Here is an 18,551-nt window from a genome sequence, read left to right as displayed (position 1 = left end):
TCTTCATCTATTAAAAAAAAAAAAAAAAAGTGTTGGACTACACAATCCCTTCCAGGGAGAATGTCTGCCTCTTCCAAGCCTCTAGTCCTGAATGGCATACTCCCTGCAGTTCCAAATTCAGGAGGTCTTCCTCTTGCCAATCAAAGCGACTCATCTCTTGTGTCAGTAAATGAAATTTACTATGTATTCTTCTGTACATTGTTGCATATTAAATACATTTAAAGAGTCAGGTGGGGTGCCTGGCTGGCCCAGGGGGTAGAGTGTGCGACTCCTGATCTCGGGGTCACGAATTCAAGCCCGACTTTGGGGGGTAGAGATTAAAATAAAATAAAAAATTAAAAAAAAAAGAATTGGGGAAAAATGTCAAAGACAAACCTAATTTGGGGATTGAGAAATTTGGGCTCTCATTTTATGAAAAATGCATTTACTACCTATCTAACCGGATGCTTTAAAAAAATCTGTATGTGTTTAACTATAGCCTTGCAAATTGAAAAAAAGAAACATTTTCTCAATTGCTTCAATTTTTACACCTTATGGTCCATCTGTTGCCACAGCACTGATTGTGATGTCAAAATTGCAATTAGTTATACTCAGGGACAATCAGGAAAAAGGCCAAGGGAGATTGTGTCCAAGCCTTAATGACCCATGATTACTCTACTAATTGTGAAACAGGAATTTTAAAATCAAGAGACCTGGCTTCAGGCTGTAGCTCTACCACTTACTAGCTATGTATCCTTAGGAAACTCACTTAATGGAATAATTTAAGAGCTTGGGTTCTTGAGTCAAACGATGTGAGTTCAAATCCTGACCAGTTAACATGGTCACAATAGTGAACTTCTCTTAGCTGTAAATTGACAGGCTGACTGCTTATCTCAGGAAGGTTGTTGAAAGGATTAAATACAATATTGCATTTTATAAAGCATTTATCAAAGGGCCTCCTTCCTATTTCATGCTCAGAGTTAGCTTTCATGAATGGTATCTGTATTTTAAATGAGTCTATTGTCAGGAAAAGTTCTACGTAACAGTCCCCTAAAATCAGGATACACATGTATGTACCTCCCATGACTGTAGTCCAAACCACATGGGGGAACCCAGAGAAAAGTGTTTTGTGAACTAAAAACATCACATTACCATTTGGTTAACATATGTTATCTGTTATTATGAGATGATCTTCTATTAATTTTTTAAAAATATCCCCTGAGTGCTTGGAATATAAAAAGCACTGGTCTAGGCAATATGAGGAATAAAAATCAGACAGAGTTCTGTGCTTAAGGGGGTAACAGGAGAATCTTGGTGCTGCTGATACAAGGTAGAAGGAGACACTGGGTGCTAAGTCAATACTTTAAAAGGAAGTCTCTGAAGTGAGTGTTGAAGGACAGGAAGGATTTAGACATGAGAGGATGAGAAGAGAGAAAGAGGGAGAGAAAAAAAGACATCCCCAACAAAGAATGGTGAACAGAGGAGGGGGTGGGAGGCAAGTAATGGGAATGAAGCCGATTGCAGAAGATGTTAAATGTGGGAAGAGTAACTGCCACACTTTAGATTAAAAAGTATAAGGGATTGGGGCGCTGGGTGGCTCAGTCGGTTAAGCATCTGACTCTTGGTTTCAGCTCAGGTTATGATCTCCAGGTTGTGGGATCGAGCCCCAAGTCGGGCTCTGTGCTCAGCGTGGAGTCTGCTTGAGATTCCCTCTCCCTCTCCTTCTGCCCCTGTTCCCTGTAGGCGTGCTCTCTCTCTCTCTCTCTCAAATAAATAAATAAATAAATAAATAAATAAATAAATAAATATTATAAGGGATTAAAAAGGAGAGTCCGGAGAGGGTAATATGCTAAGCGAAATAAGACAGAGAAAAACAGATACCATAGATTTCATTTATGTGTGGAATCTAAAAAACAAAATGAATGAACAAACCAAACAACAACAGAAGAGACACAGCTACAGATAAAGCAGTAGTGGTGGTGGGGTTGGGGCATGGATGAAACAGGTGGAGGGGAAGGGGACCAGGACGGGCAAGCTCCCAGTTACAAGTCACAGGGAGGTGCAGCATGGGGAATATGTCGATAATAGTGCCGTGACTTTGGTGATAGGCGGTAACCACATTTTTCATGGTGAACATCTTGTAGTGTCTATAGTTGCTAAAGCACTATGTTGTACACGTGAAACTAGTATTACATGTCAACTATACTTCAATTAGCAATAAAACTTTTAAAACGAGGAGAGTCTGGGCCTGAAAGATCTCATGGAGAAGGACTGGCGAAGATTGGTATTCTTAAACTCTGCCATTATTATTCTGTGTCCATGTTTCAGAAAGGAGGAAGAAAGCCTACTGACTCGCACATCAAGGTTAGACTCGTAAATCTCATCCTCAAAACCTTTCACAATCTGTCCCAAAAGACAATCTTTTTTTTTTTTTTAAGATTTTTTTTTTTTTTTATTTGACAGAGAGAGAGACAGCGAGAGCAGGAACACAAGCAGGGGGAGTGGGAGAGGGAGAAGCAGGCTTCCAGCTGAGCAGGGAGCCCGATGTGGGGCTCGATCCCAGGACCCCGGGATCATGACCTGAGCCGAAGGCAGACACGAAACGACTTAGCCACCCAGGCGCCCCCCAAAAGACAATCTTAAATCACACTACTCACCAACTACGTTTTTGGTTTCCTCTGAGGGCATCAAAAAATGTTTTGGCTATTTCTAGTTCCTGGTTATTTCTCTCCATCTTCCGTGTACACATACCAGATTATAACCCATCCTTTAAATCCCAGCTCCATCAGCGAGTCTTCCTTGATGATCTAGACCTTATCAGTCTCTCTGCATGCTTCATTACATATCTATTTTATCAAACAGTAACATGGAGGAACTATCATTGACCTAGGAATAAAATGACAAGGTCTTCACTCTGATTTGGGACATGTTATTTAATGCCAGGGGATTCCTCTTGTATAAAATGAAGGGTTTGTGCATTAGCTAACTCTTAGGTCACTTCTCATCATTCATTCAACAAATAAAATGAGCACCTACCTGTGCTAAGCTCTATCCTAGGTGCTGAGGATACAGTGGTGAAGAAGACAAAGTCTGTCTGTCTGTCTATCTAATCTATATCTGTCTGTCTATCTATCTATCTATCTATCTATCTATCTATCATCTATCTATCTATCATCTATCTATCTATCTATCTAGGATTGTGTCCCTTGAATTCAGTGCTTCTCAACTTCAGCCTGCATCAGAATCACCTCAGGAGCTTATTACACCCCAGATTTCTGTACAGACACCCCACATCCAAGAGTTTCTGATACAGTAGATTTGAAGTAGGGCCCCAAACTTTGCACTTCCAAGATGTTTCTGGGTGATGCTCATGCTGCTGGTCTGGAGACCACATTCAGCGAAGCTCTGTGCTAGTGGAATGCCTTTGTCTTTTTCACTGCTGTACCGCGAGTGCTACCAGAATAAACACTGACAGAATGAAAGAGTAAATACAAGGTACTTTGTCAATTGACAAAGGGGAATGTAGTTCTTTCCTTGAATGATTAAGTTATAGCTTAGAAGGAAAATGACAATTCTACTCCAAGGTAGAAGAGTTACTATCATCAGAAAGATACAGAGAAGGGATGCTGTATATGCAAAGGCAAATGAACTTATTTCCAACTTAGAGGAAGGAGGAGGAAGGTCAGGGAGAACTTCGTGGAAGAGTGCATTTGATCTATTTCTTGAACGGCCCATACACTTGTTTCAGAAATGCCAGTTAGAACTTGAGAAATATTTTTAGTACCTCTCTTTGGAATTTGTCTTCTCAATCTATGGTGAATCTTCTGTACTACTCTCAAAGTCTCTAGAATCTTCATATTCTGATGTAAGTTTTGGTATGTGGAAATAGCTACATACCATGTTTTTGCCAAGTCTGGTCTGAAAGAGAAGTGATTTGGTTGCATAACTCTGTTCTTTGTTGAAAACAGGGTGTACTTTTGAGTTAAGATACCAATTTTCCAGTATGACTTATAAATGGAGCCCTGCAACAATCTCAGGGTAGGAGTTTAAAAATCATTTGGAACACTGGAAGCATCAATAAAGTTTACAGTTTCTAAAGGTGATTAGTTTGAAGAATGACCCCCATTTGGCCATATGTTCTGATATGTTCGTTTACTCACTCTCAGTATACTTGGTATTTTGATTTAGTGAAAGAATCAACACTTAAACATGCAAGATGCCATGCACATTTTTCTTCAGATTCTATGCCATGTTACAAATATCTGAAGTGTAAACATTATGGGAGAAAAGAAAGCAATATAAAATGGAAGTTCTTCCAAGGTAGATCTGTGAAAATTATGTGTTGGTACTAGGAAATATATACAGGTTTCTAAGAGCTCTTAGTAATTCTGGGCCACTTGGCTAATAAGAAATATTAGTTTATGTGTCCTGGGCATTGAGGTATGTGCTTGGTCGGACTGGTCCTTTATGAAGGGGGTCATAGCAAATCATTCTTCCAGTTTGGAATAGGGGACTAGAGAAAATATGGAAGACCTATGGCAAAAAGCATACACCTAAAGTCATGTCCTCTCCCTGCCTGTTCACCCCCAGAGTTCCGCAGCCACTCTACTCCCCCATTGCTTGAGCCCAGGGTACCTTCAGTGCGGGGTCAGCATGTACTAGCTCTGCTAGGGCAGCATGAAGATAGTAAGAGGTTTTCTCTAAAGACCACCCATATCTCATACCTTTTAACAGAGCGTACTCAATACAAATGGAAACAGAAGACAACAAAACAAAAGCACTTCAATTCCATTTGTTCAGATCAATGATTCTTAAAAATAGCCTCCCCAGATCAGGGACATTGGCATAACCTGAGAACCAGTCAGAAATGCAAAGTCTCCACTCCCACCCCAGAAGTACTGAGTTTGGGGAGGGGAGGCGGTGAGGCCCAGCCATCTGACTTAACAGGCCATGGTCCCAGGTGGTTCTGATGCACTCTGAAGTGTGGGGGCCACTGGGTCAGTCACTAGCAGCGGTAAGGAAATGGGCAGATAAGCCATGCCACCTCTCATGAACTTGACAATTTATTCTAACAGCCTCTCACCATCCTCCTGATTGCTACGTTTAATACACACACAATTACACACAGAGTGTGTGTAAAAAAGCCATGGCTTCTCTCTGTAAAGAGATGGTATGGAAAAGAGACAAACTGACTAGTGTGTAGTTTTCGTGAATGACACCAGCCTCAGCTCCCCTCCTCCACCCCACTTCACCTCCTATAAAAGAATCACAGGGGAAAAAAAACATTACTGGCAGGTGGCTATTCCGTTTCTTTGACTAGCAGTGAGACAGAGAAACTGAAGGACTCCATAAAAATCTGCTTTTTACTTCTCTTCCTGCTTCCATTCTTGCTAAGACCTGCACCCCCACCTCGCTTTATGCATGCCTCGTAATGCAAAAGTGTATGTCCTCCTCCTGAGGGGCAAGGAGTCAGTGATTTCTCGAGAACAGAGAACATCTAAGGAAGGAGCAGGAGAGGATGAAGCAATCACACGCGTATTGCAGCCACCCGACCTAGACATCTCCACGCCAAGACCCCTGGCTCCAAGGATTAACGAGTGAGCACTCGTCTTTGTTCTCACAGCTCCGGGATGCCCGAGGGGGACCCGTACACCAGACCATGGTCCTCCACAAAACCCCAGACCCCAAACAAAGACGAGACTCATGTTCCTTTTCTTTCTGAGTCTCCCAGGTACCTGATATGTTCCTGCTCTCTCTGTATCTTTAGTAAACTCCTCTCTCACCTCCTGCTGTCTCACTCCTGATTTCCATCCTATGTGAAGCCAAGCACCCCCTTGGCTGCTCCTGGAGGACCCCTCTGGGTCCTTAGACCCTCCCTGCTGGCATCAGCAAGATTTTCTTGCGTGATATAAGTTATCCTGTGTCTCAGTGAATAGCTATGCCCAAGCATAGCAGTTTTGATGAACTATTAAAGATAAACGGATGCTCTGTCTTATTTGTAGCTAGACTGTCCTAGTCATTTCGGATCTATTCATCAGACCATGATAGTCAAGCTGTATGACACAGTTTTTGGATGTGGCTTCAAGTTTCGCCATCCCCTCAAAAGGCATAGTAGAATAAAATGATTCTCTGCTTAGGAGTTAAGACGTAAACTCTGGAGAAGTGCAGTCCTTAGACATATAATGCGATCCATATATGAAACTTAATTTTCCTTTAAGTAAAACATTAATAAAATGAAATGAGTGATATTAATGTTAAAATATATTATTTAATCCAGTGTATTAAAAATATTTCAGCATGTAAACAATATAAAATTAATGAGATATTTTCCCTTTTAAAAAGTCTTCAAAATCTTTCATGTATTTACATATACAGGCCATCTCAATTAAAACACTAAATTTTTAACCAGAAATACTTGATGTTTCCTTTAAACTTATAAAATTTGTCATTGCAAAAGTAGATTTCATACCTAAGTTGTTCCAAACATACTAAAAAGGCTTTTAGTAGTCTAAGTGAATATCAGTTTTTATTTATTTTTTTAAAGGTTTTTTTAAAGGTTATCTATTTATTTATTTGTCAGAGAGAGTGAGAGAGCACAAGCAGGGGGAGCTGCAGAGGGAGAGGGAGAAGCAGACTCCCTGCTGAGCAGGGAGCCCGATGTGCGGCTCGATCCCAGGATCCTGGGATCATGACCTGAGCGGAAGGCAGACGATTAACCAACTGAGCCATCCAGATGTCCCTGGATATCAGTATAAATAAAACTGTTAAAAAAGGGGTGGGGGAACCACAGGCTGAAAATGGTGTCACTTAGATGGACTTTCCAAATCCAGGTAATACCCAGTTAGTTGCAATTTCAACCTCCCAGGAAGGTAGCCTTAACTAGGTCAGCCACGACATTTTCCTTCCCATCAGCAAAAGTGAGTCTGTCACCTGGGTCCTCTCCATCCTGCTCTGAAAGATGAGGTAATCTGCAGGATGAGACCCCTTGCTTTCCCCCTAGGAAACAGCCTCCTCTGGAACAATTCTTTTCCTTTGCTAATAACTTTCTTGCCCCATCCTCTATCAAAAACAAAAACAAAAACAAACAAACAAGAAAACACTTTGTACAACTCTGGGGAGTGAATCTGTACTTGCTACATGGGGTGTGGCCTGATTCATGAATTGGTTAATAAAACAATCGGATCTTTAAATTTACTTGGTGGATCTTCCTTTAACAACTGGAAGTTCAATTTCTCAGTCAGGCCAGCCACATTTCCAGCATTCGGGAGCTGCCAGTGGCTAGTGGCCACCCTGTGGGGCAGCACAACTCTTGAGCTAGGACAGACCAACATGGTTAAGAAATCTGGTTTTAGGGGCGCCTGGCTAGCTCAGGCGGTGGAGCCTGAGACTCTTGATCTCATGAGCTGGTGAGTTTGACCCACGTTGGTGTAGAGAAGGAAGGAAGGAAGAAAAGAAGGGAGGGAGAGAAGGAAGTTAGGAAGGAAGGAAGGACGGGAGGGAGAGAAGGAAGGAAGGAAGGAAGGGAGGGAGAGAAGGAAGGAAAGAAGGGAGGGAGGGAGAGAAGGAAGGCAGGAAGGAAGGAAGGAGGGAAGGAGGGAAGGAAGGAATAAAGGAAGGAAAGCGGGAAGGGGAAAAAGCGGGGGAGGGAGGAAGGAAGGGGAAAAGAGAAGAGAAGAGGCGAGACTGCAGGCATTCTAGCTTTGCCCGCTCCGGCCCTGCACGCTTCTCCGCTGTCACCTGCTAAATGAGGGGGCCAAGCCGCGCCCCACGTCTGTTTCAGGCTGAAACAGCAGCAGTAAGGACAAGGCAGCTGGCTTCTCCCTCCTGGGCGGCGGTGGCTAAAGCCTCGCGCCGGCCCGCAGTAACCGGAAGCGATCTAAGCCGCAGGGGAGAGTGGCTGAACCCCTTTAACTCCTACCCTGCGGCCATAAAACGTCCCGGCCAGGAAGCACCCGTTAGTACCGGCCGATGCCGTCACGGACGAGGGCTGTGCCCACGGGGCCGCGCCCGCGGCTGCACCTGCCGCAGCGGGGCCTCGGGCAGCTCCTCTCCCAGGTGTTTCCTGAGCCGGGGCTGCTGTACGTCACCGAGCAAACCCCAGACTGCTCTGAAACGCCTACACTTTCACCTCACAGTTTAAACATGGCTTAAGTAGACCGGAGGAAGGAGGGCGCGACGGCTGCGGGATACACCAGCATCAGAACCCAGAACAGGCCGCCGGCCCACTTTCGGTTGGCCGTTTCCCGCCCGGCAAACGGAAGCAAAAGCGCCCCTGACGTCAAGGGAGGCGGCCGCTCCCGGTTCCCACGGTGAAGCCCCTGCGGCCATCTTTACTGTGGTCAGCCCGCACAAAGCTTTTCCTGGAGGCCGTGATGGCTCGCCATGGAAAGTCTTCAGAATAAGAGAGGAGAAGGGACTCGTCCTTCTCGGTAACCAGGAGCTGACGGAATCACGAAAGCCCAGCGACAGAAAACACTAGCTGAGGTAGTGAGGGGAACACACAGGTGGTGCGGCTTCCGCGGGTGGGCGGAACGATTCGGTCGCGGCCCTGAGGTTTCCGCACGGGGCAGGAGAGCCGCTTCCGTTGCTCAGCGGAAGTGTGGGTCGCCAGAGGACGACTCCTGGAAGAATCGGCTCTCTCCGCTGGGCGTCCACCCGGAATCATGTCGAGTTTGGCGGTGAGAGACCCGGCGATGGATCGGTCGCTGCGTTCCGTGTTCGTGGGGAACATTCCGTACGAGGCCACCGAGGAGCAGCTGAAGGACATTTTCTCGGAGGTGGGTTCGGTGGTCAGCTTCCGGCTGGTGTACGACCGCGAGACGGGCAAGCCCAAGGGCTACGGCTTCTGCGAGTACCAGGACCAGGAGACCGCGCTCAGTGCCATGCGCAACCTCAACGGGCGCGAATTCAGCGGCCGGGCCCTGCGGGTGGACAACGCCGCCAGCGAGAAGAACAAGGAGGAGCTCAAGAGCCTAGGGCCTGCGGCGCCCATCATCGACTCCCCGTACGGGGACCCCATCGACCCCGAGGACGCCCCCGAGTCCATCACCAGGGCGGTGGCCAGCCTGCCCCCGGAGCAGATGTTCGAGCTCATGAAGCAGATGAAGCTGTGTGTGCAGAACAGTCACCAAGAGGCGCGGAACATGCTGCTCCAGAACCCGCAGCTGGCCTACGCGCTGCTGCAGGCCCAGGTGGTCATGAGGATCATGGACCCCGAGATCGCGCTGAAGATCCTGCACCGCAAGATACATGTCACACCGCTGATCCCGGGCAAATCCCAGCCTGTCTCCGGCCCTGGCCCCGGCCCCGGGCTCTGCCCCGGCCCCAACGTCCTGCTCAACCAGCAGAACCCTCCCGCCCCGCAGCCCCAGCACATGGCCAGAAGACCCGTCAAAGACATCCCTCCTCTGATGCAGACCCCTATCCAGGGGGGGATGCCGGCGCCGGGCCCGATTCCAGCCGCGGTTCCCGGACCGGGGCCTGGTGCCTTAACCCCTGGTGGAGGAATGCAGCCCCAGGTTGGAATGCCAGGCGTGGGTCCAGTGCCTTTAGAGCGGGGACAGGTGCAGATGTCGGATCCTAGAGCTCCTATACCTCGTGGGCCCATGACTGCCGGGGGCCTGCCTCCTCGAGGACTGTTGGGAGATGCTCCAAACGACCCACGTGGAGGGACTTTGCTTTCAGTCACTGGAGAAGTAGAGCCCAGAGGCTATCTTGGCCCACCTCATCAGGGTCCCCCCATGCACCATGCCTCTGGTCATGACGGCCGCGGCCCTTCCTCCCATGAGATGAGGGGAGGGCCGTTAGCAGATCCCAGACTGCTGATGGGAGAGCCCAGGGGACCCATGATAGATCAGAGGGGTCTCCCTATGGATGGCAGAGGTAGTAGAGATTCTCGAGGGATGGAGACTCGAGCCATGGAGACTGAAGTCTTAGAGACACGAGTAATGGAGAGAAGAGGAATGGAGACCTGTGCAATGGAAACCAGAGGGATGGAAGCGAGAGGCATAGACGGAAGAGGGATGGAGATACGGGGCCCTGGCCCCAGTTCCAGAGGCCCTATGACTGGTGGAATCCAGGGACCTGGGCCCATTAATATGGGGGCAGGTGGTCCTCAGGGACCTAGGCAGGTCTCAAGCATTTCAGGGGTGGGAAATCCTGGAGCTGGCATGCAGGGGGCGGGCATGCAAGGGGCGGGCATGCAAGGGGCGGGCTTGCAAGGGGCAGGCATGCAAGGGGCGGGCATGCAAGGAGCAGGCATGCAAGGGGCAGGCATACAAGGGACAGGCATGCAGGGGGCGGGCATACAAGGGACAGGCATGCAAGGGGCAGGCATACAAGGGACAGGCATGCAGGGGGCGGGCATACAAGCAGTGGGCATGCAGGGAGCAGGCATACAGGGGACAGGCATGCAAGGGGCAGGCAAGCAAGGTGGAGGCCAGCCTAGCAGTTTCAGTCCTGGGCAGAGCCAGGTAACTCCACAGGATCAAGAAAAGGCAGCTTTGATCATGCAGGTTCTTCAGCTGACTGCAGATCAGATTGCCATGCTGCCTCCTGAGCAAAGGCAGAGCATCCTAATTTTAAAGGAACAAATTCAGAAATCTACTGGAGCTTCTTGAAAGGTTTTAGGAAATACTTGGCAGTAGTCTCAAAGTTTTTCTGTAGCATGGAGAATGGATGCAAAAAGCTGACTTCTGCATCCCTACACTTGAATGATTAGAGTTTCCCTCCCCGAACTTTATCTCATTTCATCTTGTTGTCTTTTTATCTTTTTTTGTTTGTTTTTATCTTTAATGGGGGGGGGGGTAAGGGGAGGAAGGAGTGGGTCTGTTCACTTTTATTCACTGTAAATACACAAAAATAGCTCTGAACGTGGTTATATTATACCAAATAAGATTACAAAGAATATGCAGCAATATTAAAACTGTCTACAATATGTTAACTACATTTTTTTTTAAATATTGGGTTAAACAGTGTGAAAACTGCACATAAAGACTAAACTATGCCCTGTTAACATGGTAATGTACCAAGAGAGTTTAAGATTTTTGGTTGTGTAAGAAAATAAAGAAGTTTACCTCAAAATTATAAGATACATGTTTTGGTAAGCCATTTAAAATACAAAATCCTATTTTGGGGACAATAGAATGCTGTATTAGGTTAAGCATTGTTTTAGTGTTTTGGAAATATTTCATAATGTTAGTGCTAACAGGGTAAGTCTCAACTTGTAGTACTAGATTTTTTTTTTTTAAGCTATGCTGCCTGAAAAACCCAGGAATGCATCTGCTGAGATGTTTCACTTATCCCACCATTCAGACATCAGCAGTATTCTCGCCTGGCCTTGAGCCAGACGATGTTGCTGCGACAGTTCTGGGATCAGCCAGGTTACTGAAGGCTGCCCCAATAAGACTCAGCTTCTCTCAATACCTTCCTGTTTCTCGATAGTCTTTACACCCTGAATATGAATCTAAGTAATTCTCTCATAGTCTTTCTAAAAATCAGTGTCTGGGGACCAGTTTATCTGGGTGAATTCTACACAGCGTTGGACTTCTCATAAGTAGCAGAGAGCTTCATGCAGTAAAGTTCCCAGGTTCCTGGTGACTAGCCTCATATACGGATGGTATCCATGTGGTCAGCCAGAATCAGGACTTAAAAATCTTAGTCTCGCTAGCATTTAACATGCCTTTCAGTTTTCTTATTTGCATATCTACTTACCTATCACTGTGTTAGCAGAATAACTGAGACCCAGGTACATAGAGAATTCTCTGCTCAGCTAGTTATTACTCACTTTACTTTTTATAATAAAGCCAGTTAGCCCTAATATACATACCCATGAGAGATTTAAAAATCAGTAGGAAGGTGGGGCTTATCACATTTTCTTGAGAGCTACTACCTAATTTACTTTTAAGCCTTGAAGTTGTGGACACGTAAAAATTTGTATCATAAACTATAATTAACAGAAGCATAAACACCCAAATAACCAGGTGGTCTTACTCGAGAAGAAAAACCAACGTCTAGTAACAGAGGAAAAAGTAGCATTTAATACAAGGAGAGAGCTGAAACTTGGAAATTGAATTATTCCTCTTATGAAGTGTTTACATCTTAAATGGATACTTGACTCTTTTTACAAAGTTTTCTTCCCTGTGCTATTTCCTGCCACCTGTTCTACTCATATTTTTCATTGTTATTCATACTGTCCACTTTGCCGTGTTTTCTGTATGCTTCCCCCCCATATTGGAGAGGATAACTCTCCTTTACATGTATGATAGTTCTGGTTAATACTAATTCGGAGTTGGCCTGATTACTTGGAAGTTACAATTGCTTTATCCCAAAGCTTTCACCGAAGGGCTCTAACTGAAAACTTAGATGTTATGTTCTTTGTTGTAGTTAAATCTGCATTGTTCAATGCAGACTAAATAAAAGGAATGCAAAATTAAGGATGACTAGTATCTGATGTTTGTTTTTAATGAATGAATTATTCAAAAGATATCTATTCTTGAGTGATCCATGGGTCTGAATACTTTTAAATGAAAAAGGCAAAACTTAAAAAAAAAAAATTGCAGGAGTGGCTAGAAATCCCTTTCTGAAACCCATTATCAGTGTAGTTTAACAGCTGAAGTACCTGTAAAAACATGTTACTCTGGTCCGTGTCAGTAGCAACATCTTGGTGCATGCCCAGATACTAGGCCTCCTTTTGCTGGTGTCCCCCGAGAGCTCTCCAGGTCCCAGGAAGACCTTACAGTTACCTTCCTAAGTGACAGCACTTGTTACATTGCATTCCACAATTTTACTTTACCCTCCATGCCCCACTCCCGCTTTTCATAGACCAGGGTCTCTGAACATGGACTGTCCCTCATTTCTGTATTTGCTATGCCGAAATCACAGGTGAGAAAGGACAAAACATTCTATCAGTCTTGGGGGGAATCCCATTTTCCTAAAAAAGATTGAGATTCCACCCAGAACAAATGAGCTATGATAATGAGATGCATTAAAAACCAAACTAATAACAGATAACAAGCAATCTCCTTTGCTCTGCTAGACCTTATAAAATGAGTTCTCCTCACTTCCAGTTCACTGTTTCAGTACTGATAGATAGAACCTCACTTCATTTGATGGTGATTCAAGCAATACATGTGCTATAATCAGAATCTTAGGTGTTTTACTACATAATCACTGGTTATAACCCTGAGCATCCCGCATTTTCCCAAATATGGACAGGCGACAAATGCAATCACAAATTCGTTCCTAGTAACAACACTAAAGACCGGAGTGAAACATTGATTTGCAAATGCCTCTTTAGGGCTTATTCCTCTTGAGCAGTAGTTTCTTGGGAATATGAAAAGGTCAACTTTAATCAGTGCCTGCCCATTAGCCCTTCCCCTCTTACATTTTAAGAGTTATTTGATAAGCTATAAATGAGTGTGAATCCCAGAGGAAGTTAGACTAATCCAAGCGAGATCATGTATAACTTCTCAATACTTTTCAGAATTGTAATGGTAGAAAAGCATTAAAAACAACAATAAAACAAAACAAAACAAAAACCCAAACCAAAAACCTTAGTATAATCTCAGTCTGCAAAACGTCTTGCTTTCCCATGCTCTGATGGGACATTAACTAAGCACACAGAACCTAATTTCCTATGGTGTATTAGGCCTTCCTCTTAGGTCTGACAAGGCCTAAGGATAATTATGTGCAGCAACCCACTGTGGCAGAGACTGAATTATCAGTCACATCTCATAGGTCTTCTCACAAAAGAATAAGTCAGCCTCTCACTGCTTTATATTGTCAGCTAATCTCTAGACAGACTTCTGGTTGGAGCTGGCTTTTCTCATCAGTCTTGTCAATAATACTCTATTGTCAAGAACTAATTCATTTTAAGGGAATTAATATATTTAAAACAATATTAATGTTACTATTATTAACTTTAATAGTATGAATATCTGATATTGCTATACAGTTTGTTAAATATTTCATACATATGCATATTCCAAATCTTAACTAGATCTTCTAATTTGCTTTTATCCACTTTGAAACAAATGTTTACTCCTTTAGTTGAAAATACAGCTTTATAAGTGTTCATATTACAAATCACCTCTCTCATGAGATGTTAACAGCATGTTTCTTCTTGGTATTTTTCTACCACAGTATAAACCCTATGTCAGTAAAGGGCCTATATTGCATCGAAAGTGACCTTGGGGTAGGATTATCAAAAATAAACTCAGTGATCATTAAACATTGTACGTAAAAACACTAAAGTATTACCCTAGGGAAAAAAGCTGAAGTATTTTAATAAATGAACAATTCTTTATCTGCAGGAGCTAATGTAGGTGCCAAAGGTAGGTAACTAATCATTAAAGACTTAGAATAAAATACACAACATTCTCAGCCATAATTGCTTTTGTATGATCCAGTATGCATTAAACCTGCAGACACCTGAAATCAATCTCACGTGTCACAAAGGTTGGTCATTTTAAAAAAATGTTTGATTACTTATTTGTTGTCTATCACGAAAGTAGAATGGATTAATCTCTCGGGCATCAAGCAATGAAACCAGCAGGTCTCCCCGAAAATTATGTTGTCTCTTTACTTAATTACCTGTCCTAACCAAAATTCTGTCTCATTACATTACTAATATCCTTCAATAATGCTACTGCAAAAGTCCATGAGCTACTTCAACGTACCTGTACCTGTCAGGCTTTGATTGCTTTACTACCTGGAGGGAATATCAGACAACCTGTATGTTGTTTATGAATCTCTCTCTTTATCCTTGGAAATTTCACGGAACAAGATACACCTGCTCTAACTCAGCCCCCAATTTCCTTTACCTTAGAAATTCACTTTTAATAACATTCGAAACATGAACCACGTTAAAAATCAAATAGTTGAGTTCGTAATTGGATGAAAAGGCCTATATAGGGCTTTCTTGGTGCATTAACATCCATAAAATCATATTCTGTGTCCCAAACATCACCCTTGTTCACATGTTAAATAACATAGCAACACAAATAAGAAGGAATTAAAACATTTCCAGATGATAACCTGGCTCTCTGAGGGTAAACATAACCACCACCTACTAACAGAATAGCTTTCCTGTCTTAAGGTAAGCCTATATCCAAAATGCTTTCATGTTTCTGCACTTGCCAATTAACACCGGATAAAATGATCCTCATCTATTTTAAGAAACAGAGAAATTACATTGTTGAAATCTCTAGAATCACATACTTTCCTTTCCCCACCATCAATTTTGTCAGTTTTGTCCTTCAGAAGCTCTAAACATCTTTGAACAAGGGACCCCGATCTGTACCCTTGGGCCAATTAAGTCTGCAGATATTTAAGCCCAAGAGCTTCAAAATTTTGAATTCGAGTGCATGTAGAGACACCATATATTCCTCATTGTGGCCACAGGCCCAGCCTCTCCTATGGTCTTACAGTAGGTGTGATTCACACAACTGCTGGCCAGTCCCTAGAATACTTTGAGTTTACAACTCCTGTTTTCCTCTGTACGAAAACACCGCTATTAGATTCAATTGAAATTTTTAGTGTCTACCTTCACAAACATGAACTAGAAAAACAGTTGGACAACTGGTTCAGCAAGTCTATTTCTGCCAAATCAACTAACCAAGCAAACATCCAAACACCCGGAACAAAGAAACACACACACACACACACACACAAGCACACACACACACACAAGCACACACACACACACACAAGGGCACAGCACGTTTTTTATTTCTAGCTTTTCATGAGGTATGCTGAGCAAAGGAATATCCTATAATGCTAATCCAATGAGTACCTTTCTCCCACAAATATTTTGCATTTTTAATAAATATTAAGCCAAAATAGCAATATATTTTTCAATTCAAAAATATAGTTATAAAAGGAGAAATATATGTAATATTAAATGCTAATGGCTCTAGAATGGACATACATATAGGATACATAAACAGGGTTCTTTGATGTCTGTGTCTGTTATTAAGTAATTTTTAAAAATTCCACCATGTAATTTGCACATAGAAGCCACACTGATTAAAAAAATAACAAAAAATCAGATCATGCCATTCCCTTATTTAAAACATCTCACGGCTTACACTGCTCTTAGAATAAAATCCCACACCCTTACCGTGTCCTATAAAGCCATAAACCAACCCCACATCCTACCCCTGGTGCCCTGACTCGGGCTGAAACAGCTTTGGCCAAGCTTCCTTTCCTGGAGTTCATGAACTCCTTTTCATCTCTGAGCTTTGCACTTGGCAGTTTCTCTTCCTCTGACCCCACTCCTTCCCCAGGCCTGTGAGGGGCGAGTTCATGCTCTTTACTCAGGCTTCAACTTCTGTATCCCTTTACTCAGAGGGGCTTTTCCTGAACACCCCCAGTTAAAATGATTCCCCACTCTCTCTCCTCTCCTTCTCTTGTTTTTAAACAATGGCTGTCTTACCTGAGCACTTCTTAACCATCAACCCATGCTTCCCAATCCTTTTGCAAAACCTATCGTTCTAGACACAAGGCAAACTTGATGATGACCGTCAATGAGTTACTCTTCATTATGGCCTCGTGACATTTGTCCTGTCCATCGTGTCTATTCCCAGACTGACGCTGGTTGTGTGACTGTTGTAACGTAGAGACGAGAAGACAGGCCCAGGCCGAGCGATACCGATACAGACACAGATACGCAGTATGTATCTGGGGAACAGGACTGCAAAACAAATGAAAGGTGATTTCTATGAAAACTGCTGAGGTTGCGGGGCTGAAGGGACTCCATTTGAGAAAGGCTCTGTGTCTGTTCCTTTTCTGCTAGGCCCCATTGACTCCTCTTCGGTATTTTGCCTCCGAATTAGCCCAAGAAGCTTTGTTCCCACTTCAGGGAGGAAGCGAGTGAGTCAGTCATTCTCTGAGTTTGTTCCAGGCCCTCAAACACCTAATAACATCCAAGAAGAACCAGATCCTGAACATGTTCTGGGACATTAGCTTCAAATAAACCTCGGTTGACTCTGGCATCCATACCCCTGCCTCGGGTAATTTATGGAAGAACCCCTATTGTTCACCCGGCACTCGCCTTTGATTGGACCTTGTTCTGGATTCCTGGAGGAACACGGACCCTAGACCCTTTTCCAATATAAACCTTTAGCCCCAAGCAAATGCGAGACTCATTTTCCTTTCCTCTCTAAGTCTCCTGGATGCTCCGTATGCTATTCTTTGCCTGTCCCTCACACTAACAAACTCTGTTTCCACTTCCTCTGCATGCGTTTGATTTCTATCCTTCATGAAGCCAAGGACCCTCTTGGCTGGTCCTATAGGATCTTCCACTAGATTCTCGGACCCTGCCTGCCTGCATCATGATGATGAATGCATATTCATGTCAGCTCTGTTCATAAACCAGTTTATGACCACTGTACTAATGTTTGTAATACATATAGAGATAGAAATATATTATTTATATGAATGTGAAAAACATTATTTCTACAAAAACGATGTGGGATGTCTCAAGAGGATTTGATAAAAGTAACTGGCTAAAAAGGGATTGTTAAATCTTGTGGGGACAAGATAATTGAAAAAATACTTTAAAAAATCTTTGAGGGGCACCTGGGTGGCTCATTCGGTTAAACATCTGCCTTCGGCTCAGGCCATGATCTCAGGGCCCTGGGATCGAGTCCTGCATTGGTGGGGGGGGGGGGGGCGGAATCCCTGCTCAGCGGGGAGTCTGCTTCTCCCTCTCCCTCTGCCACTCCCCCTGCTCATGCTCCTGAGCTCTCTCTCTCTGTCAAATAAAATGTTTAAAAAAAAATCTTTGAAATCTAGGGGCACCTGGGTGGCTCAGTCCGTTGAGCATCCAACTCTTGATTTTGACTCAAGTCATGATCTCAGAGTGGTGAGATCGAGCCCCCAATCGGGCTCTGTGCTCAGCTGAGGGTGGGGGAGAGGATGGGGGGCTGGGGAGGGGGTCTGCTTGAGATTCTCTCTCCCTCTCTCTCTTCCACTCCCCGCTCCAGCTCAAGCACATGCTTGCTCGCTCTCTCTAAAACAACAGAACAAAACAAAACAAAAACCTTTGAAATCTGAAACTCATAATCTTTGACAAAGCAATACAGTAAACCTTCAATTTTCTTGCATAAATGTTTCAGGTAATGGAGGAAAAATTCTTGAGGAAATTTAATCTGAATTTGGGGGTACCACAGTCCTTCTCCTTCCATCCCTGCAAGGAAATATACCAAGGCACCCATACCAGACCTCCTCCTCCCGCCCCTATGTGATGTCACAGGCTCAAGGGAACTGAGTTTGCTTTAAACTCTTGCTAATGAAAAGGTGTCTTGGACCAGCAGCATCAGCATCACCTGGAAGCCTGTTAGAAAGGCAGAATGTGAGGCCCACCCCAGACCTGCCGAATTAAAACCTGCATTTTAATAAGATCTGCCAGTGATTCACATACAAATAAAAGTCTGCAAAGCACTGCATAAGCCTAATCCTAAAATAAACAAAATTGAAAACAAAAAAGCAATTTAACAATATTATGACAAATAGAAGGAATTTTGGGGGGGGGGGTTATGTTACCAAACCTTTATTTATTTTTTTAAGTT

The 18,551-nt window shown here is 44.0% G+C and overlaps 2 protein-coding genes across 3 annotated transcripts in view; one reads left to right on the top strand and one right to left on the bottom strand.

The window, feature by feature from the left end:
* The window catches only part of PRKG1 (protein kinase cGMP-dependent 1), a 1,234,019-nt gene that overhangs the window by 548,642 nt on the left and 666,826 nt on the right, over positions 1-18,551 (bottom strand). The gene's annotated exons all lie outside the window — the stretch shown is intronic.
* Positions 8,538-12,413, top strand: CSTF2T (cleavage stimulation factor subunit 2 tau variant). The gene has a single exon (XM_036123409.2). The coding sequence runs from the start codon at positions 8,643-8,645 to the stop codon at positions 10,596-10,598; it is 1,956 nt and encodes a 651-aa protein (XP_035979302.1). The 5' UTR covers positions 8,538-8,642; the 3' UTR covers positions 10,599-12,413.

The sequence above is a fragment of the Halichoerus grypus genome, chromosome 7 (genome assembly GCF_964656455.1).
Source record: "Halichoerus grypus chromosome 7, mHalGry1.hap1.1, whole genome shotgun sequence".
In the NCBI taxonomy this organism is placed as follows: Eukaryota; Metazoa; Chordata; class Mammalia; order Carnivora; family Phocidae; genus Halichoerus; species Halichoerus grypus.
Note: the sequence above shows the minus strand (reverse complement) of the source record. Positions and strands in the feature narration are given on the sequence as shown.

What these genes read in the sequence shown, in the direction of transcription:
- CSTF2T (XM_036123409.2), top strand. Translation starts at nt 8,643, where the DNA reads ATGTCGAGTTTGGCGGTGAGAGACCCGGCGATGGATCGGTCGCTGCGT.